Source organism: Phalacrocorax aristotelis, chromosome 2 (assembly GCF_949628215.1).
Source record: "Phalacrocorax aristotelis chromosome 2, bGulAri2.1, whole genome shotgun sequence".
Taxonomy (NCBI): domain Eukaryota; kingdom Metazoa; phylum Chordata; class Aves; order Suliformes; family Phalacrocoracidae; genus Phalacrocorax; species Phalacrocorax aristotelis.
In genome coordinates this window covers 148,183,690-148,210,823 of record NC_134277.1, presented here as the reverse complement: position 1 = coordinate 148,210,823, position 27,134 = coordinate 148,183,690, and the positions used below count along the sequence as shown (strand labels likewise).

Below are 27,134 nucleotides of genomic sequence, written 5' to 3'. Positions count from 1 at the left end.
TTTTTTCTCATGGTAAGGTTATTGGCCATGTGGAGGTGAAAATACTTGACTTGTATGCACCTCTACATTAAGGTAGGATTTTTAGAGTGGTTATGTATGGTCTTGCAACTTCTAATACCTCATTAGATTCATTATTTCATTTGTGCTTGTCCATTTTTTTTTTCTGTAAGTCTTTTTATTCCAGTTCCACAAACACCTATTATTACTGTTAGACCAGAGTCAGTGCAGCTGGGGAAGGGTTAGGATGTTCTGCTGTGCTGCTTCACTTGGCAAGCAGAGAACAGGTACTTGCTATTTGTTGTCAGGTGAAATAATAGTACTTGATCTCTGGGACATGGTTTGATTGATTGATATTTTGTCCCAAGTGTGCTTGTTTGGTGCCATATATTGTCTCGACTCCGCTATCATTTAACTTTGAAAGTTACTTTCCATATTCACGTTTCCAAAGAAATTCAAATTTGTACAGATGTAACTGATTTTAAATATCTAGTCAAATGAGGCTGGTTTCAAGATCATAGGAACTAAGGAGTATCAATGTACTTTCCATTTTGAGTGTGGTGCAACTGTTTTCACACAATTGCTTAGTGAGGTGGATTAAGCTGGTAATGGATTCCTATCATTACTAGTGGAGCAGAGCAGAATTCAGCCTCGTCTCTCCATGATGGTGTCTTCTTCAGGAAGGTTCTGTTCTTAGTCTGCACAATAAGTATGTAAAGATGGGAGATCTCCCAAGAACATACTTGAAACTGCACCACATTTGTAAGCAGATGTTATTTTGTGGTTTATAAAGATTAACTTTTTTTTTTTCCTCCAGCTGTACGCCAGAATCTTACATTTGTGCACTTTCTGGGTATGTCAGAAATAGATGTATCAGTTCAGCAAAAACAGGTCTGTCCTGTCATGTATTCATGCCTAGTGTTGCCAAAGACACTTCGATACAGTTTGATGAGCTTTTTCTCTTCTGGATGCGTTTTTGTTTGGTTGGTTTTACACACAGTATTTGAGATCGCATGTGTCTGCAAGAGCAGCAGCCAGAAGGAGATGAGACTAATCCTTAGTTTAAACAGTTCAAAGACTAAACTGATATAGTAACTGCTTTTAGAATCTCCAAACTGCTTTGTTACTAAAATCTTATATTTAACACTCTCCCTATTTTAATAAATACATTTTTATTTAATCATCATCATCTCTATTTGAGAGAGGGGAAATCTGAGAAAGAAGTGATTTGGGGGTTTGCACTAGGAGTCAACATCAGTCTGGGCTGATGTGTGCCTTTTTTTTTTTTTTGTCTTTAATCTTACTGAGTCATGGTCTCTTTTCCTAGAAGAGCACTTCTCTGATAGCAAATGGTGGAGCTGTTCAGCTACAGAGATTGAGCTTTCCTTTCTGGGCATTGTCTTCTGAAATTTACATTAATTCCTGTTTTTAAGGACAGATGTCTTTCCTCATGCTTTCTTGTAATGCAGAGTTGAAATGTTCCTACCAGCAGGTGGAGAACAATTAAAAAAGACAAGCTGACTGGATGATCACTCCTCTTTATGAAAGGTGACCTTTTCAGGGGTTTTCAGAATATCTAACTTAATTTTTCCTGTTCTTAATCCCACTTCAGCATATCCAATTATTTCTGTTGGCTGGACAGTCTATGCAGAAAAGGGCATTTGGAGGGAGATTTCCTGAACTGCAGGAACCTTTGAGGAAAAGCTGATGAATGGGCAGAGATGTTACGGCTGCCCAGCAGGACTCCTGTAACACTTTCTGTGCCTGGAAAAGCCTGGTAACTCCCTGCCTCGCCAGGCGAGTGCCACCTCAGGAATCTTCTCTACAGGTCGAAAAACCTCTGAGATTTCTGCGAGCCCTGCTAAGTGTGACCTATCCGTTTGGGTACATCAAACTAACAATTCCTACTACTAAGCGAGAGGAAAGGTTTGGGATTAGACCATTTGCAGTTAATAGTACTGCTGGGCATCTGAACTAGACGTCAGTTTTGGGTTTCTTCTTGGGAGACAACAGCAGCAGCAGAAGCTCAGGGCAACCTTGAGCTGTGCTGGAGGCTGACCTCTTCCGCTCCTGTCTGCTTTCCCCCTCTGATAATTAGTAGCTTGCAGTTCTGCCGACTCTTCTTTCTTCCACTTGAAGAAAACTGCAGCGCTCAGGTTTCTCCAAGGCCGTGACTTTGCAGGGTGGCAGATGCTCCCAGCCCAGCTGTGCGAGAGGCAGCTGGCTGTGCTGTGCTGGCTGGTTTGCCTCCTCCAGGGAAAAGGCACTGGGCCAGATTCAGCTTGTTAACTTCCAGCTGGATCTTACTAGCTAGTCTGTCCCAGCAGCATGCAGAACTGGCAGCTGACATCTAGGAGGTAAACATGGAATGGCAAACTGTTAGAGAACAGAAGAAATTTGAAGCATCTCTTAAAGTATTAAGTATTAACCGGACTTTCATAGTATGCAGAATTCATCCAATATTCTGTTGTCAATCCTGCATCTGCAGCTGAGATAGGTAGGACTTGAAATCAGCCAGCTCTGTGAAAGAGAGTATTAACAAACTCCTTTGCTGGCTTTACCTTGGTGTTTATTTTCTGTTCCCTTTCCCGTGAGAGCTTTGTTCTACATCCACTCCTCTGCACACCACCTTCTCCAAGAACCTTTCCTTGAAGCCTGAGGAAGTGGTTTAACATTGGATACAGACGCACGCACACAGACACACACAAGCGTAACATCCCATCGTTAGAAAAGGAGTGTGACTTCCTGTACACAGCAGGATTGATGGGGGTGGGAATGGCACAGTTGCTAAAATGCAAACAGCACAAAGGCAGTCCCCAAAGTACACAAAATTCCTATAATTTAGATGACTAAATCAGCTGAATGCTGGTGAATGTTCCACTGGTTCAGTACAGAGTCTAAATGCATGACCTGCAGCCTTTCTGAAAACGAACTGTGGAGGCAAGCAAGAAGAACGGGAGGATAGGTAGTGAAAGAAGATAGTAGGAGCATCTTACTACTCAAAACTGATGGTCATTTTACTGTCAGCTAGAAATAAAGATGGGGAACATAGCTGCAGCATACAGAATTTCTTTGTTGGAATGTAACCTAGGCTTCCTTGTTATTGTATCTCTGCTTCTTGTTGTTAATATGCATCTTGTACAGTAAAGAACTGAAGTAAAGAGCTCAAGTCAAATGCATCCTGGCCTGGAGTGAGGTTGCTTGTGGTACTTTTTTCTCTCATAAAAGAGGTGGAACATCATGAAACTGGTGTGAATGTGATGAAAAAGTTTTCCTTTTTGAACCTCTTCTTGTCTATACCTCACCCATTCCTGTTCTCCCCCTGTAAAACTGTTGCATGCTAATCTCCTTGCAAACTTGCCAAAATTCCTTCAGTATGCCCTTAAAGTTCCTACATACCCTGAGACCAGCCTCGCTTGTGGTCCTCTAGGGTAAAAAGTTGATGTGACGTACTTCTCTGCTACAGAACACGTTTAATTAGATACTTGGGCATGTAAATACTTGAGCATCTTGGTTGCTAACTGAGGGGTTCCTAATTCTCTCTGCACCTAATTAGAGAATGTAGGCCTTCCTGCAGAGGTCCATGCCATGCTAGGTGGTTGTACAGAGGCTGCAGGAGGACCCAGTAAGACAGCATTTGGCTGGAACTTTCTGAGGAAAAGGATAAGCTGATGGTACAACAGAGAGTTTTCAGATGGACCAGTTGAAGGGCTTAGAGGTCTTTGTCCCTGAAGAAAACTCTAGTGGTACCTGTGCCATCAGTAGGAACAAAGCTATGAGAAAGGCCACATTCATGTTTAAATAGAATGGGAAAGGGAGATACCAGCTTGATCACAATCAACTGGATGAACCCAGAAAAACACTGCAGCCTACCCCTTATCAACCAAGGCACTTCTTGCTTTTCCGCGAGCTGTTTACGGGGAAGAATTGGGGAAGAAATCCATTCCTGAAAAGATGTGATGTCAAAACTACCATCTCTCTACCTGAGATCACTCTGAGCCTTGTGGCGGTGCAGATTTCTAAGAGCACAACTTGGGCTGAAAGAGTTATGACAAGCCTTTCTCTCCTAGTCACCACATTCTCCAAAAACACTTCCCCTGTAAAGATGTATTCTGTATTCCTTTTCTCTTGTGCTTTTGAATATGATAAACTAAGTTTTACCCTTAGATAACCTTGTGTGCCTACAAAATTTTATTTAGATGTCCATGTTCCTAAAAATAGTACATGTATGAAACGTTCCAAGCAGCAAACCGCAGCTTCCTGAAGTCGCAGTGGCTGTAGTGCAGTTTCTAGTTCAAAGATTTTGTTTTATAAGTGATATAGCATTTCAGAGTCTACGACCAGTTTTACAGCATTGCTTTGCTCTGCGTTGTTTGTTCGTGTTCCTTTAATGACACTTGGATGCAAAGCATGTGTCATTAGTTGGCTAATATAACAGCGGATCGCTAAGGCATATGTTTTGTGGTACATATGCCAACTCTGCTACTTAACAAGGCTGTTGAACCTATATGTTATTTCTAGCCTACAATGATCAAAATACTGCCCACACGTTTTAGTCATATATTTTATCACTTATATACTGGAAGTGCGCTTACTTTTGCAATGTATATATTTTAGACTGAAAGTTCGGGTTTAGTACTCCAACTCGTGGTACAAGCTGTTTTCCTGGTGTCTAAAGCCCTGCTTGCTCAAAAAAACTCTTTGGTAAAAAGGGTTCTGGCTGGGATTCGGTTGCCAAATGTGTTTAGAAAAGGCGTCGTAAATGATAAATAATGATTTCAAGTTCATTTGTCTGTGACAAATCCAAGCGTGATACGTGTTATGTTCCAAAATTAATTCAGCAAAATAGGGTGGGGGGAAGAAGAGGGGGCAGAGTGAAATGGTTATTTGGCAGTACCAAAGTACTTAGTTTTCTTGACAGAGTTCTCAATATTTTAAAACATTTCCATCTTTTGGACAGAAACCATACACTCTCTAATTACTGGCAATAAAACTAAGGATTTAAGAGCTATGAATGTTACAGTTGGAGGAAACTATAATTAAGGCTGGCAAGACTCTGTTTCCTTAAGGAAACAGAGAGTTAAGACAGCTTTTAAAAGGAGATGGTAATTATTTTTCTCATTGGACTTCTATGTATTGATAAATGCATGTTCTCCAGTCTTCAACCAGTCAGTCAAGCAGTAAAGCATATCCTAAGTAACTTCTTAATTTGTATTTCTCAATGTGCGGTTTCAGCTCTAAGATGATTTGTCTAGTAACAGTTATCACTTCTTCGACTGTAAATCAGGATTCTTCAATTCTGCATCTTATATTTTCTGTTGAGAAAAAGAGAGGTGTAGAATAAAGTAAAATTTAATGGATATGGTTAGAAAGTAAGCTGGTTCTAAAATACTGCACTGTGTACGTATTTGAATGCACTCTCTTGTAGCCTGTCTGCTTCCAGTGAGCTAGGGAGACACTGTTACTACTGAATACAATAGCAGGATGATTGTTAGTCATAAAATAAATGTGGGTGCGCATAAATATTGCCAGTCAGCAGGTCATTACGTGCAAACAAGCCTGGACCATCTTGGAATCACTGTAGAAAACAGCATATAAATCCCTCTTAGTCTGGTGGACTTCCCTGGGGCAGTATTTTGTAGTCAGGAAAGATGCTGTGGAGGCTGAAGCTGGGAGTGATGTTTGCTGTAGCTCCTGAGCAACGGGGTTCTCACTTTAACGCAATGTTCCAGTGCTGTCAGAACTTTGACTGCCCCAGTAGCTTCCTAGGCATTGTGGGGAGAGCAGGGTGGCGTGTCTTGGTGCTGGTCACTTGGGGCTTCCCTTTGGCCTACTAAATACTATGAAAAGGCGTGAGTACCTGGAAGCCCTGGGGATGCCAGTTCCCAAGTGTCTGTGTTCCTGCTCCTGGCTCAATGAAATACTCTTGTCAGGTGGGGAGCACCAGAACTTGGCTTGACATATATATTTATTCCTATTATTTGACATTTATTTATTCCTATTTTATTCTGCACTGGAATGTAGACTGATTTTGAAACAGGAAGATCTTCTGTGAAGTGGGATTATATTTCCTGTAAATCCCTGCAAATGAGAAGGACCATTTTTGTACCACAGGATTTTGGATTATTAGGTAGATTCAGATAGAGAATTACGCAGTTAGGGAACAGAATACTTTAAAAACCTGTACTTGTCCTGGTTCTCCTCTGTTAGAACTGTCTGCACATAAATTGGTTACTGCAGTGCAGTGAAGAACATGTGTGGTCAATGGCTTAATGTCCAGATCAGTGACAAATGGTGTCCCTCAGGGGTCCGTATTGGGACCAGTACTGTTCAATATCTTCATCAATGACATAGACAGTGGCATTGAGTGCACCCTCAGCAAGTTTGCAGGTGATGTCAAGCTGAGTGGTGTGTCCGACACACCTGAGGGATGGGATGCCATCCAGAGGGACCGGGACAAGCTCGAGAAGTGGGCCAATGTGAACATCACCAGGTTCAACAAGTCCAAGTACAAGGTGCTGCGCATTGGCAAGGGCAATCCCTGGTATCAATACAGGCTGGGGGATGAAGGGATTGAGAGCAGCCCTGCTGAGAAGGACTTGGGGGTACTGGTGGAAGAAAAGCTGGACATGAGCCGACAATGTACACTCGCAGCCCAGAAAGCCAACCGTATCCTGGGCTGCATCAAAAGCAGCGTGGCCAGCAGGTCGGGGGAGGTGATTCTGCCCCTCTGTTCCATTCTGGTGAGACGCCACCTGGGCTATGCGTCCAGCTCTGGGGCCCCCAACATAAGGAGGACATGCACCTGTTGGAGCACATCCAGAGGAGGGCCACAAAACTGATCTGAGGGCTGGAACACCTCTTCTATGAGGACAGGCTGAGAGAGTTGGGGTTGTTCAGCCTGGAGAAGAGAAGGCTCCAGGGAGACCTTATTGCGGCCTTTCAGTACTTAATGGGGGTTTATAAGAAAGATGGGGAGAAACTTTTTAGCAGGGCCTGTTGCAACAGGACAAGGGGTAATGGTTTTAAACTAAAAGAGGTTAGATTTAGACTAGATATAACAAAGAAAGTTTTTACGGTGAGAGTGGTGAAACACTGGCACAGGTTGCCCAGAGAGGTGGTAGATGCCCCATCCCTGGAGACATTCAAGGTCATGTTGGACAGGGCTCTGAGCAACCTGATCTAGCTGAAGATGTCCCTGCTTGTTGCATGTCCCTTCCAACCCAAACAATTCTATGATCCTATGAATGTGGTCATGCATCCTTCTTTGTGTTTCTCCAGGTATGAATTAAGTAATTTTTAAAAGCTTAAAAACACATTAAAATGAATGTGTTTTACATTGTTTGCAACAAAGCTGTGCTATGCTTAGCCCTATGTTTTTGTGCAGGTATATGGCACAATTATGTTTTTCTCTCCATCTTTGGAGACAAAGGAGGCAGCTGTTCCACAAGGATCATAGTGGAGAGTGAGGGAAATCTGTGCATTTTTGGCACCTGGGATTCTTTTTCAGTCTCTAATTTTTACATTTAACCAACCCTAAAAAGACACACAAAATGTTAAAACACAAAGTGTTAAAAATGACTTTCCAGGTCACAGGTTATGTTTTAAAGCGGACTCGTGTTGTTATGGTCCCTGCTAATATTTCTGGAGTTAGAAACCTGTCAGTGTTTCCATTTGGAGAGAGCGAGCTATAACTGTCTATAAAAATATGTTCCCAGCCAAAGCATGCCATGTGAGGTCGTTGCTGAAAAGCAATTAAAGTCTGTCAGCTTTGAAATTAGAGGCACATGGACATGACTGGGAAATCTGCCGTTCTCTGACTGTGCCGCACTCCTAGAAGTCAGGAAATGTATGATAGGTGTATGGTGGCTGTTTGGGGTTTGGTTTTATGGGTCACTGCACAGAATCAGGTCTGGATGGATGATTTTGGTTTGTGCAGAAGTCTTTAGTGTTAGGTTTTGTTGTGATCTGGATGTCATTTCACAGATTATGCTCTTGATGGATATTTTAACACCTTCTATCCATTTTCTAAATCTTTTGTGCAATTGGTCCTTTTCCTCTGGTTCACCACAACTTTAAGTAGCTCCAGCACACTATTCCAATTTACGACATCTCCCTGACTCGCCAGCTGGACTCCACACATAGCCTTGGTGATCCAGGAAGGAAGACTTGGCATCAAGTGAGTCTGGGGTTAATGAAAGCCTGGAGTGGGAAGTTATAAAAATCAGATGGTTGTAGTAATTGGAAGGGGCTATACACTGAGTTTAATAGCTCCATAGGGAATAGTGATATATGAGGAGTGTAGGAGGAGAGAATGGGCATAGGAAGGTGCCATTTTATATGTGTATATATCCCTCTTCTCCCTCCCCTTTCATTCCCTCTTTGCATGATATTTTATATCTTTTTGCCAGAACCCTAGACTGACCCAATTGCACTGTATCATCAAACAATCCCTACAGAAAGCTTACAGAGAGGGGAAGCTGTTTCCAAGATCCAGTCTTCTCCTCTGGCTGCAATGAAATATGTGAGTCTGATAATCACACGTGATTCTCTCTCCTACATTTTCCATGATGATTCTAAATCATGTGCTTTATCTTTTGTCTTGATCAGATACTTATCTGTTTCATTGATGTTCAGGCACCTGTAAGACAAGTTTTTTTTAAAGAAAAACAGCCACAAAGTTCACATCACCTTGTATTTTGGTGTTCGGGGTCAGAGTCACACAGGCCAGTGCTCCTGCTCAGGTGGAAAGAGGGAATAGCTGGAGGTGGGCTGTCTGTAAAGCGTTGAATGTAATCCTAAACTTTCCACCACTGCTGCCTGTAATGACCAGCATGGAGGCAGTCATGGAAAGCCAGGCATTTACAGCTCCACACGGAGGCACTGGCAGTCGCTGTATGTGCAGGGCTTGGTGCTCCCATCCTTCTCCCTTCATCAAGGTGTTGCCAGGCCCTTGACCTTAGTCAGTTGGACCATTGTATCTTGTCCCATGACCCCAAATGTAAGGAGACCCTGATGTTACTTATTAGGCATAAGAGGACACTAAATTTAGGAGCTGCCTCATGCTTAGGATCATGTTATATCTGGATGATTGCAATATTAGCTACCGAAAATGAGTGTTTAGACGATTGAAACATGGTGATTATATACTACATTGAACCATGGTGATTATATTTCAAATTTAAAAAATAGATAAAATAATCATGAAAATAAAAATCTTTTATAAGAGAAAGTCTTTTGTCTGGGGCTGTCTTGCATGCATTCTCTGTCATTCTTGCTTCATAGAATTAAAAGGTGCTTGTTTGTCTTGTCGGCATTGCAAAGCCAACTTTGTGACAAAAAATGCTTTAGATTCCAGCTTGCATATTTAAAGATTAATGAAGTAAAATTACACTGGCAACCTAAATTCTGCTGTTATTTAGATTTCCTTTTAGTTATGAAGGCCATGTTTTTTAAGTGGTTTAATAGAAAGCATAGTGACTAAAAAAATCTTTAAGGGATATATAAGCACTTTCCATGACATGATTTAATTAGTTATTTTCTATGGCTGGTTTTGGCAGGGAATATATATGCATGTGTATACATGTGCATGTACACATTTACATGTGTGCAGCTCATAACTTGAGCAAACTTTGTTCTGGAAGTCCTTGAGGCACAAGTGTGGAACACCACAACGTTGGTTTTGCAGTCATGTTTTGGAGAGGAGCTGTATTTTGAAGAATACTCTAACTGCTTTTTTTATTCCATTTTTAAAAAATATACTTCAGCTTAGGGTAGCTCGTTTTCTGTATGCTTCACAATGTCAGAAAATAATAAAAACAAACAAAAAATAAACACCATCGAGATTATGTGAGTAACGTGAGGTTTCAGTTTAAGTAGTTAAGTGTTTAAATATAAATTTAAATATCAGTGTGTTTAATGATTTTTTTTTTAGAGGCAAAAGTAAGCACCATAACTTCCTAAAAAAATGCCTCTGGTGGTAGAGATGAAAATGTGCTTATGATTCTCAACTGCAGCTTAAAGTGTCATAAATACCTCCTAAAAATCGTAAGGAGTTACAAACTCAAGTAAATCTGAGATACAAAGTGAGGCATGCATTTAAACATTTTGCTTTCTTCCTGTGAAATAACTGTGTGAAGAAAACAGGTGTATTAGGGGAGCATTTGAGTGCACTCACCTCAGTGCATGAGCTTACATTAGTATAGGCAATGAAGTAAATTTGTTCTCAGTCATTTCTCTTCTCATTTTAGAGCCCGGATCTGCCCACACTAAGTCTTCTTTATACGGGCAGTTATGTGAATGAAGATTTATAATTTTTTTTTGAGGTCCTAGTATGTGACTTTGGACAAATATATATGAGAGCATGTTTAGAACTGCTAATTTTTAAGTGGCTGTTGTTAAATGACAGTATGGCTAGGGCTTTCGTTACTCAGATGATGCTTTTTGGGGTCTTCATGGGCTTTCCTAATAGTCCACTTCTTAAAGAGCTTCTGCTTATCTCTACAGAAAACTCATATCTGCTTCCCGTGGGAAGGTATGTTTTCTTTCTTCCTGTTACTTACTTCAAGTCAAAAATCTAGTAATGGGGACTGTAATCATGATATGAATTAGCAGGCTGAGTTAGAGACCATTGTTGTACCAAGGCTGTACTACACAGCCCTTCCTTTCTGGAAAACTATCAACAATTATTTATCATTCAGAAAACTGTACCAGGAGACTCGTAACTGTAGTGGTCCTGGCTCCTACTGACATGTTTGAAATGATTGGAGTCTGTTAATATACAGCAATGCCAAAACCAAAAACCTGTTTGAATATTAAAGTATTGATTTAGCTGCCAGATTTCAAGTCCCTCATTTGAAAATACTGGTCTGCATTTTTCAGTAGCTGGTTTTTTTCAGTGGTTTACACAGTTTTTGCCTCTGGTGGTTTCTAGTGTGAAGTGTTTTGAGAGTTAAGAGGAGAACTTTGGAAAAATAATTTTTCTTCTATGAAATACTCCAGAAATGAAGCTTTTCATTTTTTTTAAATGGAACTGATCTCTTTTTTCTCTCTTCCTTTTTTTAAAGTGAGATATAAACCCATGTAACTTCTTACTTTAAGGCACTGACACTCCTTTTATTCTGAGATAGTGAAGAGCTATTATCTCAATTTTAAGAATGAGGAATTCAGAGTAAGAAAAGCTAAGTTATTTGCCCAAGTCATGAAAACAACTGTGGCTGAATTATTCCTTGAACCTAGGTGTGTCTTACCCTAAGCTGAGGCCTCCCTTGAGTAGTTCATTCCTCCTCTCAGAGGTACAGCCTTTATAATAGAAGGGAATAAAAAATAAAATGATTTGTTTAGCATATCCTCATTTGTTTTTTAAGACCAGGAAGGACTCTTGTTGTAATATATTGCCGAATATTGCTACTTTTTACTCAGATGTATGTAGCCTGAAGACTCAAACTGGCATGAAGCACTTCAGTTCTACTAAACTATGTGTCACAGATCATAGCAGTGACCAAGCAGCCACAAAACACTTTAGGTCCTTGAAAAGGTGAGACATTAACTAAATGAAAATTGCCCAGGCATTACCAGCAGGTAAACCATGCTGCATGCTGCAAGTCTATGCTGATTTGATGGAAGAAAATTCCTTTCTGAATTTAATCTGATAACTAGCTTGACTCTGAGTATATGTGGGATGTATACAAACTGGACACGAGTTTTGATCTGGCATGTTACCCGCCCCTAGTTATGGCCAGTCTCTGACCATTCAGAGGAAGAAAAAAAAAAAAATTTCCCTCATTCTTAGGAAATTACCTCTGCCAGTTGCATGTTAAAGTCAGTAACATTTTCTGGTTACTGGCTGAGCCCAGAAGTATGAGACTATATGTGATTTATAAATAATGTTTTAACAGACATAAGACTCCTGAGGGCAATCTGCACATTTGTGTCCTACCTGGGATCAGGAGACACTCACTGTCTATGTCGACAATAGCAAGAAATGAGGTCCAGTGGGGTGCATTTGTAGAACTCATCAAATAGTTCTGGGGACCCAGTCCCCATGCTTTACATGTTTCCGGGTTTTACTCTGGGAGAACTCTAATCTGGTCCTGTGAACTGGATGCATACTACTTGCTGAAGAATGTTAGGTGTACACTTGAAGCATATTCTCCAGCCCAGGTTAATTTGAAGGAAATGCAGCTCCAGGACTGCTCTGTCATGTAAAGCAAAGTTCAGTCTATAGGGGGTGATTTGGCTTCCTGGTATGAAAGCATACTGATGATTCAAACTGTGACAAACACTCATAACTCATGTATTCTGAAGTGCTTGCATGACATCGCCAGGGGCAAGAACCAAATACTTTATTCCAGAAGTGCCATGAAAACATACAACTTCTGAAGAGAGAGGTAGTCTCCCCAACAAGGGCTTCAAGCCAGTCCAAACTTCTCCCAGTTCCCTTTTCCCCTTGCCTCCACCTTACAGGTAACATGTTTCAGTGCTTAATTACATAGTGGACATATCCTGGTTTAGTTCAAGCCTAACTTCAACTTCCCGTCATCATCAGCAAGATGGACGCCCTCCCTCCCTTGCCCTGGGGAGTTGGTATTTACCTTTGCTCAGCTGCATTTTTTAGGTAGTGAATGTTTAGTCGAGACTTGAGGTGTCTCTGTACCAGCAAGATGACTTGCGACCCCATCAACTTTTGTCACCTGGAGACTGTGCCAGCAAAGATTTTATATTTTCTTTGGAGCTTTTTTAGTAAGCATTGATTCTTTCTTAATACGATATTCATTTAGAGATTAGGCAGTGAGCTGGGGTTTAAAATAAAAATGTCATGTTACAGTATAATTATATAGTCAGATGACTTGAAAACAAAGTATAACTCACCAACAGTTTTCTTTTCTTCCATGCTCATAGAGAGTAACAGTTTATTTTGATCTAAACCCTTGCTTAGTCTATTTATCTGTTTCATATGTATGTATGTATATTCAGTCTCTGCTTCTCAATGATGCAACACATACCTAAAGACTCATTTTTTTTCCCTCTGAAATTGATGTCAGGTGAATCAGTCTGTAATTCCCTGTTTGGTACATAGGCTGTCCTCCAAGCTGCTGGGCTTTCCTCAGTCTTCAAGCATTTATTAAAAAAAAAAATTCTAGAGGGAAACATCCAGTTAATGCATTTAGCAATTGACTGGCAGTGATAGCCACTTAATTTTTTTTTCCTCTTTGCCAAATGGTCTGCATAGCTTCCTTTTGTATGGATGGCAAACTTTTGATTACAGCTGTGTTATCACATTGGGTGGATACATCCTGCTTTACTCCAAACACAAGATGTAACTGTTAGGCTCTTTTCCTTTCTCTGTCTGTTATTTTAAGTGTTAGAAATATGGTTTGTTATTCTGGTCTCTGTTCACTGTTGAGTTTTGGGATTTGAGGGTTTAGAGGGGTGGGGTTGGTTTTTGGTTGGGTTTTTTTTATCTCTTTAGGTTATTTGTCCGTTATCTCAATTTTTTAACTTACACTATTTGCTATTGACCTCTTGTTTTTCCATCCTTTGAAGCTGTGCTTTAATATCACTTTCACTTTTTGTTTTTTTGGGGTTGTTTGTTTGCTGGGGTTTTTTTGTCAGAATGGTCTTCTTTGCCCTACATTTTTTTTGTTTGGGTGTTTGTGGTATGATAGCTTGCTGTTCATCCAGTAGAATATCCTTAAACAATTACCAATTTTAACTCTTCCCAGTATCTTATTTTTGTTTCCAGTCAATTATGCCAAAGAATAATTTAAGCTTGGCAAATTTGGCCCTTGCAAAGTTTCAAATACTCATAATTCTGGCTTATGCTATGTATTGCTTATACGGTAGAAATATAGCCAGTCCAAAACTCGCAGTTACATTGTCAACTGCTAATTTTTGATCAACATTTATCTGTTTTTTTTTTTCTTAAAAGTTAATCTAACTTTGAATTGCTGCATAATAAGCACAGGAAGGTAGTGCCCTTTTTGAATACAAAGAGACCTCACCTTATTAAAAAAACCTTAGGTAATATTCTTAAATGCTCATGTCAGACATATCTCAGATTTCTCTAATGCCAAAGTTTTCTGGGATGCCATTTTTCTTTTCTGATGGCTAAGGAATAATTTGTCCTTGTGTCTTGGGAGGGCTGGAAACCCACCAGTACTAACATTTTGGTCTTGTGAGTGAGCTTTATAGGCCATGGAGTTGCTGTACTTCTGGGTGTGTGACACTGAAGGGCAATTGTTCGTCTGATACAGAACACTGCACCCATCACCACTTATCAGAGTCTCACCTGGAATGAGAGGCTGTGGGTGGGATTTTCAGCATTTGAACATACAGCCTTCTCTCCTCAGTCTTGGTAATACAAAGTGGGTATCTGTATTGAAACTCTTATTTTAGGAGTGCAATAATGAAGCCTCTGTTCTAGTGTCAGAGTAGGGCAGGGTGGCTTGTCCTTGTGAGGAGGTCCTCTGCTCTCAGGGGGCAGGAAGTTGCCACCTGTCCTTCTGGAAGATCTCCACTCTTCTCAAAAGAAAGGTATCTCCAGGGGGGAATTTTGGGGGTTTTTGGCCAACAATGGATGTTGTCTTGTGCTTTCCGGAATTTCATCTCATCTGAGTTGAACTGCACTGTTACCTATAGGTTTTTTTTTCCTCTGGTGTGCTTTTTTCTCTTAAGATAGCTCACTTTGTGTGGGAAACGATACTTCCAGCTGTGAAGATATCCTTTAGGTTCCTTTATTTGCAATTACAGCATATTTCTAAAATGCTTTGTTTCCATTCCATTCATTGATACTTGTTGCCTCTCTCCATGGGATCTCCTATGAAAAGGAATATATCTGAACATCCAGAAAACATTCCATATCTCCATATCCCCACATGCTTTGTTACCTGTTCCTTCTCCATCAGAAGTGTGTTGTGCATCACGTAGCTCAAGCTGCTTCCTTCTTCAGACAAGAAGTGACATCTGATACTTCAGATGCAGGTTATGGGACCACAGGATAAGTCAGTCTGGAAGAAACCTCCCAAGGAGGGAACTAGACCCTCCTTACCAATCTGCTCAAAGCAGCATCAGGTATGAGGCCAGACCAGGTTAGTTGGGGCTTTATCCAGTTGGGGCTTAAAATGGCTGTGCCTTCCTTTACCTGTTCAGGAGTGTTGTGATGCCACTTGGAGTCCTGGACTTATTGAACCTGGGTAGCTGTTGGAGTAACCACAGTGTACATCTAGCTTTGAATTTCCTTCTTGTGGAAAGAGGGCAAGGAGAGAGCACTATCTACTCTCTGCCTAGTGCTTCAATGCACAGTTGAAATGGGTTCAGCCTAAGCACCCCACCTGGGAGCTTGTAAATGCTATTGGTTTTCTAGTGCAATCATCATAATTGACTACTCTGTCAGCTGCTGTAGCTGAGTGCTCTGTCTACACAGTACCCAAATGGGTTTCTCTACAGACTTGTCGTATCTACCTGGAGACTACCAGCCTAGTCCTGTGAAGTACTGTGGGGAGCAGTTTTATTTCTGTGTGGTCCAAACTTCATTCTCAACCTAATGCCTAACCTGAAACCCAAGTTGCCTTCAGAAGGCTTGGACATCTGGCAAATCTGCTTGTACAGACCCCTGCTGAAGTGTTGGTCAGAACTGCCTTTTGCCCAGTGTGAAGACCTGTACAACATTTCTTCTGCAAAACTTATGATACTGTGAATATAACCTTACATGCATTTTAAAGTTTCCTACTCAGCTTCTTATGTCTGAGGCCATTAAATCTTCAAGAGTATTCCCAACTGTCCAAACCTTTCATTTCTTCATTCTTAGAGGGCACCACTTTCTGTACCTTTCAATTTAATAATTTTTTTTTTTTAAAAAAGCTCCATTTTCATGCTATTCAACGTTTCAGAAGTTTGGTGTTTATGAAACACTAACCAGTGTGTTCACTGCTATATAAACTGGAGAAATAAGGCATATTCTTCACTGTTGCAGATTAACAGTCACAGTCACAGTTTGGTGTTTCCTTTACCTGCTGGTTCTTGTTGCACAATAAAAATGTGATAGTAAAAAATAGTTAAGAATGTAGTCATTAGTTTAGTGGTGCCTAATATAACAAAGAAAATAACCATATAATCTTTGCCTTTGTTTATTTCTGCTGGACTTTCTGTATGGATTATCTAGCTTCAGAGTCCAGATTTTATATCTATCACTGGTAAAATATGTTGATTTTAATCTTCCAAGAACTGAAAAGAAAGGCTTGAGCTCCTTCTCTAACTACATTTTTCTGTTCCTCAATCTTTTCTACCTTTTTAGGAATTGTTCAGTAAAGGTATCAAATGGCAAAGTGAAATATGCATCATACATAAAATCTTCTTGTGTGTCATTGTACTTTGTGTCTTAAGCAGAATGTTCTGGATCTTCACCTCTTTAGCTTTAGTGCTTCCAATAACGTTTTGTCTTCAGCGGTTTGGGTGGATCTGGGTTTGGAACTGTGTTTTTGTTGGAACTCCTTTACGTTGGATCCCTGCAGTTTTCAGTGCTTGGAAAAGTTATAACTTACAATAGAAGACAAAGTAAACATGCCATCAAAGGGGAAAAAATGAAATCTCTGTTTATTCACCTGCATGCTAGAGATGAATCTTATTCATAGCAGCTAGCTGCAATATTCTAGATATTAAAAGGCTTGGGAAAAAATGAATCTTTTTAAATGCCTGGGACTTTGTTCCAATAGAATTTGTGTCCCAGATGTTGATTTGCACCACCAATATGCTGGATGAATTTGCTGTTGAAGTAAGGAGAGTTTGACTATTTCTTCTGTATTAGAAGTGGAACTACCAGCCTCTGTTTGAGCATCTGCTCATGCTTCCCAATATGATTATTTTCAATGGAGGGCAAACCTCCCACTTGAAATAAGCGGGGGAACATGGGGATTGTCACGTCTTGTCTTTCCTGCTTCCCTCTTCCTACATATAAGGCCTAGAAGGAGCTCATGGGCCTCATACGTAGATGACAGAGGAGGTATAAGTGAAAAAGAGATAGAGCCTTAGCTGAGGAATGTGATTTTCAAAAGCCTGTTTGAGAGAAAACAGCAACTGGGTTTGAAAGTTCCTGACTCCCGCTTTAGATGGTTTAAAGTTGGCTCTGTGCAGGCGCAGAGCTCCCCATGCCGAGCAGCTAGGCTGCTCAGTATTCACACTCTCTTGCACTTTGTTGTCTGCAGGAGAGCTGCAACTGGTGAGTGATGGAGTGGTGGCCTGGTGGGAAGGAAGCTGTAGACATCCCGTTGTTGAAACCAGCCCGCTGTGCCACTAGGGCGAAAGAGCCCCACCACTGCACAAAGGGCATGCGGGAGAAAACTGGACCTTGGGGTAGATCCTACGGATAGAGCAGACTGGGGGTCTGGTCTCTATCCTGTCAATTGATTTATGTGGTTTTCATCAGATGTAATTAATCTGTGCTGTTGCCAAAGGTAGCAACTTGTGGTGCTTTGCCTGCATGTCTGAATTGCTGGGGTTTGGGGAACAACCCAGAATCTCAGATGTTATTACCTTCTTCTTTTTAAGTAATGGTATTGGGGGATTTCTATGTTTTACTCCATAGACCTGTAGAAAGCTGAAAGTGTAATTAATGTGAATTCTGAATAAGAGAAATTGGAAGACAAGTTATTCTTCAAAAGTATTGCATATTGAAAATCCTCTTGGATTTTATGTTTGGAGTTTTTTGAGGTTACTATACATGAAACTACTGGAATTTAATCAAATTATCTGGGGTTTATAAAGTAACCTAAATCATAAAACTACCTGATGGAAGTTTATTTAAAGCTTATGTCATGGATACTTTTACAGAGCCTGAAGATGACAGATAAGATAAAGAATTTTGATATTTGGAGTAGACAAAACTACCCACAGCTGTGCAAAGAGTACAGCAATGGGCATGTATTGGCCAAGTTTCAGTAGTGCTGGAATAGAAGGGTTTCTGAAAAGCATCATTCTAGCAACCCATAAGCAGATGAAACAGAGGTCTCCTGGGATGGACCCTTCTCAGTATGATAATAGCTGAAGTAGCCACTTTGCAAATCAACAACTTGAATGGATTAAAGGAAATGGCTGGTCCATTTGTTGATGTAACGCAATTTACTATAGTTGAAGTAAATTAGCCTATAAATTAAAACTCAGAAATGAGATTGGCCACATGCACTTGTCCATCATAAGACTTTTGAACACCAAATGTAAGTATTGTTGGGGGTTAGGCTTCAAGATCGACGATCTGTGAGTGGTATTTGTGAACCAGTGTGTTGGTGAGGCTTGGTTGTTGGTTTTTTTCTGAACAGGCTATGGATCTGGCCTGTATGCATGAACATACGGAGAAGAGGGCTTTTAAATTTTATTTTATTTTACCTTTATTTTGTCTCTGTATGCACTTTGTGTCTGGATTGCTTGGACCTTTTATCCTCAGTGTTTCAAGTGTGAGTGTTGGATTACTCTCTGTCAATGACATCAGGAAGACCTAGGATAAAACGGGTGAATCTGTGAACAACAAACAGCAATAATAGCTAATATTTCCTAGCACATTTAAACATGGAGTGGGGAGCTTTCCTCTCTGTGTCTATTTCTATACTTGATTTTTAGGATGGCAGGTGATGGGTTGGGGTTTCTGACCTGCAACAGATGTTCCGTATTTGGTTTTTCCACCCAGTAGCCAGAAAGGACTTCCTGTGAATAAAATTAAATTGTTGGCAGCGCTGGATTTCTGGACTGGAAGGACAAGTACTATTACTAGAGAACACTGAGGAAATGAAAGAGGTCTGGGCAACCAGACTGAGGAAGTAGTGCTGCTCCATTTTCAGGCTGAGAGGAACTGTCCCCCAAGGAACTGAACAGACAGAAATTGTGGAGGAGGATTCACATCAGCTGTGGAAGGAGGAAGCAGCATTCAGTAGAGTTGAAGGCAGGTGAGGACTGGTAGGCCTTGAACAGCAGACAGAAGAGGAGAAAGGGAGTTAAATGTTTCCAGTTGATAGTGGGTATCCAGAAATTAAACTATGAGAGATGCCTTTAAAAACTCCAGATGGTTGAATGAAGAAAGATGGCTGAGATACCTCTGTGACTTGTAGTTCAGCCCAGCTGGAAAGAGGGTCAGTAATGTTCTCAAAACATCTAAGCAACCAAGGCATCCTGAAACTAACATACATGTCACTTTACTGATAAAGTGGGCTTCTGAATTTGGTAGTCAGTATGCAATGCTGATAATGCCTATAGTCACTAAATATTGCAGGATATCTCAACATGAAGGTGATTTCTTGAGACTTACCAGGGTGCTGAAGGAGAATAATATCTAACTGATCTTCACAGTGATTCTACCATGGTGGCAGGGAAAACAGAATAGACAATTCTCAAAGTAGTCAGCTGGATAGCCATGCAGCAAAAGTAGAATAAGTCCACTGTCTTTTGAGTATAGATGGAATGAAGAGAAGTCTTCCGATGCCTAGACTAGAGTAATCAGAAGGACATTATGTCAATAACAAGAGAATAAAATGAGCTGTCAAATGAGAGTAGTTTAAGCATAAAATTATGGCATTGAAAATATAATTAAGAACTCCAAAGGAACTGAAGAAGTTTCATAATGACTGCACAAAAATTTTGACTTGTCGGCATAAATTCGATGAGATTTATACCAAACTCATAGAAGTGGAATGCCACCCTATAGTTAGTCTGTCTTCAGAGGAAGAGTGGGGAACATATGGGTTTTCTGAGTTGTGGAGAACTTCAGAGAAGATCATCCTGAGTGGTTAAGGACCAGTGTCCTGAGAAAGATAGCGTGGGGTGATCTCCTGTGTAACTCCAGAAAATGCCTACTTCCTACCCAGACCAGCATAGTACTTGGGAAGCAGTGTCTGTGGTAAAAAAAATTTACATAACACATGAACGTTTTGGAAGTGTAATATCTAGGAATAGTAGAGAATTTATATCACTTCTGTATTTGGCACTGGTACAATCGCTTTTCAATTGCTGAGCTCTCTTCTTTTGGTGTCTGTAAGACTGTTGATAAAATGGTAAGGGATTGATCAAAGGACTGGATGCTTTGCCTTGCGGTGAGACATTCTGGAATCTTGCTCTGTTTATCTTACCCATGAGAAGGCTAAGACTTGACCTGATCAGAGTGTCTGCATTGGGGAAAAAACATTGAAAAACTGTTAACAATCTGGCAGGCAAAGTTATAAAAAGGTTCAGTGGTTGCTATTTGAAGTTCAAAATTCCACTGCAGATTTTCAACAATGAGAGTGATTAGCCCCTATGATATCTTAACAAAGGTTGCGGTGGTTTCCTTACCCCTGATAATTTTAAAAATCAAGATTGAATGGTTTCTTAAATGATATGTTTTAGTAAAGCACAAGTTCTGTGGCATCTTTGTACAGGCTGTATTGGGCTAATTGGTCACAAAAATTCCCTTTGACCTTGAATCTCTTAATTGTCTTAAGACAATGACTAGAGTCAAGCTAGTAAATTTTTTTGTTGTTATTGAAGTTTTCTGTCCAGAACTTACAGAGTTCTAATGAAAAATAGGTATTTTTCTTGGCCAGCATCTATTAGTAGCACATCAAATGGTTTTTAACCATAATGACCTTGCAGTCTTACAGTGTTAGTACATTGGTATGCTATACAGTACTGGTATACCTGTAAGGCTGTATTCTTTCTTCTGTTCTTTGGTACCTTGAAGACATATGCCAAGCGTGAGTGTATTTTAGTTGGTTTTACTGAGATATGTATGAGATAACTTTACAGCATTAACTGAATTCAGGATTATGAAATCTACCCTTTCTGCAATAAGTGCAGCTTGTAGCAGTCTTTTAGTTGCTTCCCTCCTCTAAGTCCCATCTGCACACCTCATGTTTGCAATGATAAGTGTCTCGGAGACATTCCTGCTGGATCTGAACTAAAATCCAATTACCAGCATTTATGTGGCTGCAACTCCAGTTAGAGCAAGAGTGTCATTAAGCTGGCCATTGTACCAGTAAGCCCAGTTTCTGACTTCAGAGAGGTCAAAAGACAAAAGACTGCCAAATAGTGACACAATGACCGGGCAGTGAGTAGTATTAGGAACATAACGAGGATGTTAACCTGGCCCTCTAAAGAAATGATGATTAGGTAATGACTTTTTCTACTGCTTGTTTGTCTGCCATGCCCTCTTCTTTCTCCAACTGGTTTTAGATTCGTTTGTCCATTTCAGCCTGGTTTTTATGGAAGTCTAAAAATACCAGGTTCTTATGGTGAGCTGAAGCACCAGGTTCAAAAGAGATTTGTGACACCTAAGAAGTGGGTATACACGAAAGACACAAACTAGTAGCAGTTGTGTTATGGGCTGCAGGACAGTAAGATAATAGGAAATCAAGTACTCTTACTTCTCTTGCATACAAAACAACTCGTATTCTTGTGGGAAACGGGCTAGACTAATTTTGTACGGTTGATTCTCTTGTGATTTCATATAGTCATAACAATTCACTTAAAACCGCTTCTGCAATATGGCTTAAATACATTTGATCCAGACAAGAGTTAAAGTAATTAGCTGACATTTGATTTTACTTGATATGGATCCAAACCATGAAACTTTGAACACCCTTAGAGTTCAGAAGTGTTTCATTCAGTGCTTGGGTACTAGTCTGCGTTCTCAAGTAACCTTTTCAAACTTGGCAAATTTAAGCTCAGATTTAAAATTAAAAAGAAAAAAAACAACATAGGGAATCAAGTCTGTATTTTTTCTTTAAATATAGAGGTGCTCTAGAGTATAGTTGTAGAAGCAGCAAACAGAAAGAATAGAAAACGTGTTTTCTGTATAAAGGTGTGTGTTTGTGTTTATGTGCGGTGTTCACACCCAGCTACATACTTAAGTGTCTGTACAAAACATTGCTCCTGCTGCAAGGACCTTACAATCTGAACAGACAGCCAGGGCAATCATGCACTTTGAGACCAAGAGGATGGTGCTAACTTAGAGCATGTGTGCATTTTCGGTTTTACGATGTGACGACAGCAGTGCTCTGACACTGGTTAACATTTGCGGGCCTTGTGGGAGGAGTGAGTTTCCATGAGGGATTTGGCTGGAAGAAACCTGCCTGCCTGGCACACAGAGTTGTGGAGGGTGTTCCAGGCAGGGTTGAAATAGAGAAGTGAGAACTGAGAGTAGCGTAGTGTTTTACATTGCGTATCACGCAGCTGGTAACTTGGAATGTGATTGACCATGTTTTGTAAGCTTGTCATTTTTTCTTGCAGTATAATACAGAAGGAAAAAGGAAGAGGTTATAAAGAAATTCAAAAGGAAGTGTATAGATGTTGCTGCTGAACACAGAGGCCTTAGCTTCTCCCTTCAAAGAGCAATTATATGAGAATTGAAAAAGCTGTATGTGATAAGAATATGTTGGACTTGCTGTGTTAATAAACCAAAATGGAAAGGGAAGACTCTGGGGCAGGGGGGATTTTGTAGGATTTAATTATATCCTGTGTACTTAGGGAGAAAGAGAGAAAGTTAAGTTGGTACCTTCAAGATGGCATTCCTATGTGACACCAAAACCAGTGCTACAGTATTTGATTTGTTAAAGTATATGTTCACTGTCCAAGTAATTTAGCAGTAGAGCATATAATGATTTTCCCTGCCTTTGGACAAGTTGAACTGACAGAAAGGTCGCAGAAGTCAGTATGCTGCCCATGAAGCTTGGAAAACAATATAAGCAACAGCAAAATGGAAGAATGCTGATTCTGTGATATACACTTCACAATAACTTACTGTATGCAAAATACCTGGAAATTATTCAGTTTGGTGCCTAAGCAACACAGTGGGAAGCTTTCAGATTCTTTCATAAAGTTTACTCTCTGTATTACAGCAAACAAATCATATTATCTCCCCTTAGCTTTGTATAATTCTTCAGTGATTTCTTTTCCTAACATAGTAAAGAAAAAAAATGTATATATATGAAGCATTTTTAGGTTTATATTATAACTTAGTAACTAGGAGAGCAACAGGGAAAGTCATCATCGTGTGACCATTAACCATGTGACCATCTTGAACTCCGTTATTCAAATTCAATGTGTGAGTTTAATAATCATTCATTTAAGTAACAATGCACGTGTCACATCTATAATACCTCATGGCTGAGGAATTCAGAGCACTTTACCAGTTTTGATGAACTGAGTCTCACAGCGTTCCTATAAGAGGGAAAAAAATAAGGGCATAGAAATTACAAGTCAATTGTTAAGGCTTCTTAGGAGATACAGAAGAAGGAGAGTCTAGGTGTCATGATTTGGGGAACCTACATGCAAGTAAAAATTTTTTAGATAAATATATACAACTTACAAAATTACTATATTATTCAATTCTTTCATATATCTCGGGTTGACCTTAAACTGTGGAAGATGTGCTGTCCACCTCCTAAACAAATGATAGCACAAGATAATGGAGGAACATTTTATGCTGTTAGCTCCTTTTCATGTGAGAGTATGTTAGGACAGAGCTATGGCTGAAGCCCAGGGAAGTCAGCATAATTAATTTTGTCTGCAGAACAAAGGGTTATCAACACAGACATCTTACCAGAAATAGAAAAAAAGAGGTACTTGAGGAGAGTAACATGTGAATAGTCATAGGCAAAGGAAAGTTGAACAGTCAAACTGTGATACACTTTGTAGCCAAGTCTGAATTTTAATGGGGATCAATGAGAGAAGGTGGACATGAGACCTACATGGACAGTACAAATGTATCTGCTCAAGGGTGTAATCGCTTCTCCCCTAACCAGACTATTGAGAATAATAGCATTTAGCTATACCCATGCTGTTCAGCAACTGGCCTGGCCCTAAGTCATAATCGCATATATCCTTCTCTCTATTTAAAGCTTCTGAAATAATGCAAGGATTGTACAGCATGCTTGGATTGTGGGTTTTTATGACAACTGTTAGGTGTTGGGTGGTGTGAGTATAAGAGGTACCCCTAATGAAAGGGGTGCCCTGGTGTAAGGAATGAGTGCTGCTCGAAAGAGAGAGAGAAAAGGGTACGAGGACTATGGGGCAGAGTGGTGCAGTCTTGTTCATGTTGCCTACGTGGAGGATTCTTTGGAGCAGACTCTCCCCAGGGACATATGTGGGTTATATTTTGGAAGGAGCTAGTTCACTTCAAAGAGCATAGGGCCGGGGTGACAGCTACCCAGGGTAGACTGTCAAGGCTGAAGCCTGGAGTGAACTGGGGACCTGGTATATTTAATATCAATATTGTGTAGCAGCTCAATAGGGATATAGAGAAAAAACAAATCCTTATTCTGGGGAAGAAACAACGTGCTGTGTATGAGATCTTCACCTCAGCTAATTCAAACTCCAAAAACCACTTTGAATGGTAAATAAATTCAGGCAACTCACATCTTTACTTTTGTTTTGTTCTTTTTAATTTTTTTTCTTGAAGTATAGGCTCCTCTGAGGAACACTGAACAAGCTGGAGTAAATCTACAGATTTACTGAGAATGAGATGCAAGGAGACTAAAAGAAGATTCAGAAGTCTACAGGATTGCCCACCATGTGTTAAGCAACAATTGCTTTGGAGTACATGGTCACATATTTGATGTGGTTACAGATAGGCAATCCCTGCCGACAGTGAGATGAGGGAAGAATCCAGGCCTAGCTCATCATCTGTTTATTTCTCCTCTTGTATGTCTTTGAAGATGTGGATTGTGAATGAGAATAGTTGCAAGATGAACTGTAGGAAAAGTTATATATGCGATCTTGTGGGCAACAGGAGATGGGAACCAGTTTAGGAGTATAAGGCACTTGGTCTGGTAGGGTGTGTCATTGAAAAGGGGTTAACAGAGAGCCAAAGAATCATACCTATACCATAGAGGGTAAGGGTGCTAGTCCCATCAAGAGCATGTCACCAGGTATGCCTGGTGCCAGAGGACTCCAACACTCTAAGTGTCCCGCTGGCTGAGCTGTTTCCCACCAGATAGCTTGGCTTCTCGTCCTGCCTGCCACCCACCAGGATTATTTTGTACAAGGTCGGAGTTGAATGCTGTCATGCTGAACTTGGAGAGGCATGTGTGGGGGACGGGAGTAGAGAGGGAGTGGGAATGTGGTGTGCAGATGTGTGAAGGTGAGAGTAAAGCTTATCAGCTACTGGTTCCAGAGGGTGGTGGGCTTTTCCTTTTTTCTTTTCCCAGCTCTGCTGGTGAAGTCATCCATTGAACAACTTAAATTATCCATGCATACAAGATAAAAGTGCTATCTTAGGGTATGAATACTTTTAAATATTTAAAAATATAACAATTAAACATAGTGCTTGCCCTTTTGGCCAGCTGCCCTCAGAGTGGCCTCTATTAAAAATCTCTTGAGACCCCAAAAACACTTTCCTTGTGTTGCACAATATTTTTCTTTTGTTTCCAGTAAACTAGGTTTGAACTGGCAAAATTCTGTGAAGTCTTGTAGCCAACTGAATATTTAAAACAGACCTGTTAAGTTATGCTGGTTTCAGGAATGTCTTGAGCCATCCTCCCTCTGCTAACCTGCTGTGCTGACTCAGCTCCCAAGAAAGAGTTGACAGCCCAAGGGGACAGGGGAGTCTTCTGCAACTCTGCAGAAAGGCAAGATAGTAAAAGCCCTTAATGGCAAAGAGTGATGCAGCTAAGGTTTGTGTGGCAGTATCAGTCAAATAATTTTTTTAGAAAAGGAAAAATAAAAAAGAAAACAGAATTAATTGAAGGCACAGCAGCTGGTGACCTAAAATGGTAATCTGCACTAAACACCTTCCATTGGTAATGTCTGTGCGTATGGTTTCAGCCCACTTTGGGTAGAAACTTGTAGGAATGGCTCTTAGAAGTTAAAACCATTACTCTTTTTGGGAAATGATTATCCTGACATTCTCATTAGAAAGACCAAGAAGAGACTGCAAGACTCTTCTATTACCCTGAGATCTATGGGACAACATGCTTTGTTAGTGCTCTACCTGTACTGTAGTGAGTTTCTTGTCCTTAATATTGCTCTCTTCACAAGCCAGAAGTTGCATTAGTGTGGTTGCTGGATTTCCATGGACATATCATTCCAAGTGCATGTATCAGGGTGCTGACGTTCTTATATTTTGCTGCTGTTTTGTGCTTATGTGCTCAGCTTGAAACTAGAATTCATCACCTGGGTTTTACTTATGTTGTACTGGTGATTGTCCTTCATACAATTAAAAATATAGAGATTGCATTTCTTTTTATTCATTTGCCAGTGCAGAGGTATGAGAATGAGTGCACTTTCAGAACCTTCCTTTCAAAACTACTTGTAATCATGCAGTAGATAAGTAACACTTTAGAGGGAAGAGGACCTCCAGCCAAAAAAAATTTCCAAATGATCTTAAAGTGTGATTTATCTTCTTATTTTGCAGCTAGCTATGGTCCAAATCCAATCTGCAAAGGCTGTTTGTCTTGTTCAAAGGATAATGGGTGCATCAGATGCCAGCACAAGTTATTCTTCTTCCTACGAAGAGAAGGAATGAGACAATATGGCGAATGCTTGCATTCCTGCCCATCAGGGTACTATGGACTCCGAACGCCAGACATGAACAGATGTTCAAGTGAGTTTTGTTTTTTGAATGCTTACATTAATTTTTATAAGAAGGCTGTAATTCACGCTCAGTTTTTAAGATGATATGTTGTGGAACATGACGATATTTTCACAGATGTCTCAAGATCATCATAAAACTTCTTCGCTAAAGAATGTCCCAGATCATTCTAAGATATGTAACATTCAGCAGATGAAATGGTTGATGCCTTAACCTAGCTTTTATTGTTGTTGTTATTTTTATTGTTATTATTGCTTTAGTTAGGAAATTTAGGAAAGAATGGCGATTTAAGCAGATGCTTCTAGTTTTAACGAACAAATTCCCATTATATGAAAATAAAAAGGACTAAGCATTAATTTAACAGTGCTTCGTGTAGGTACTAGTCAGTATATCACTGATATATGGGTGGGCTTCTTGTCATGCTCTTTGTTCCCACACAAATTTCAGGTGACCAGACACCTCACACCAGACATGCTTTAATATGTAAGTGTTGCTATTTTAATAAAACAGATGTACTATTAAAAACAAACAAACAACCTTTCACTTTTAGTACTGCATTTTATTTCAAAATTTACAACCTGCTAATGTGCAA

At 40.2% G+C, this 27,134-nt stretch overlaps 1 protein-coding gene across 3 annotated transcripts in view; it reads left to right on the top strand.

Moving 5' to 3' along the window:
• RSPO2 (R-spondin 2) overlaps nt 1–27,134 on the top strand; it is a 114,047-nt gene that overhangs the window by 32,031 nt on the left and 54,882 nt on the right. For all 3 annotated transcript variants that reach the window (XM_075085609.1, XM_075085610.1, XM_075085612.1), the window contains exon 2: nt 26,366–26,554. In XM_075085609.1, coding sequence (XP_074941710.1) covers nt 26,366–26,554 — 189 coding nt within the window. The remainder of the gene's footprint in view (nt 1–26,365; nt 26,555–27,134) is intronic.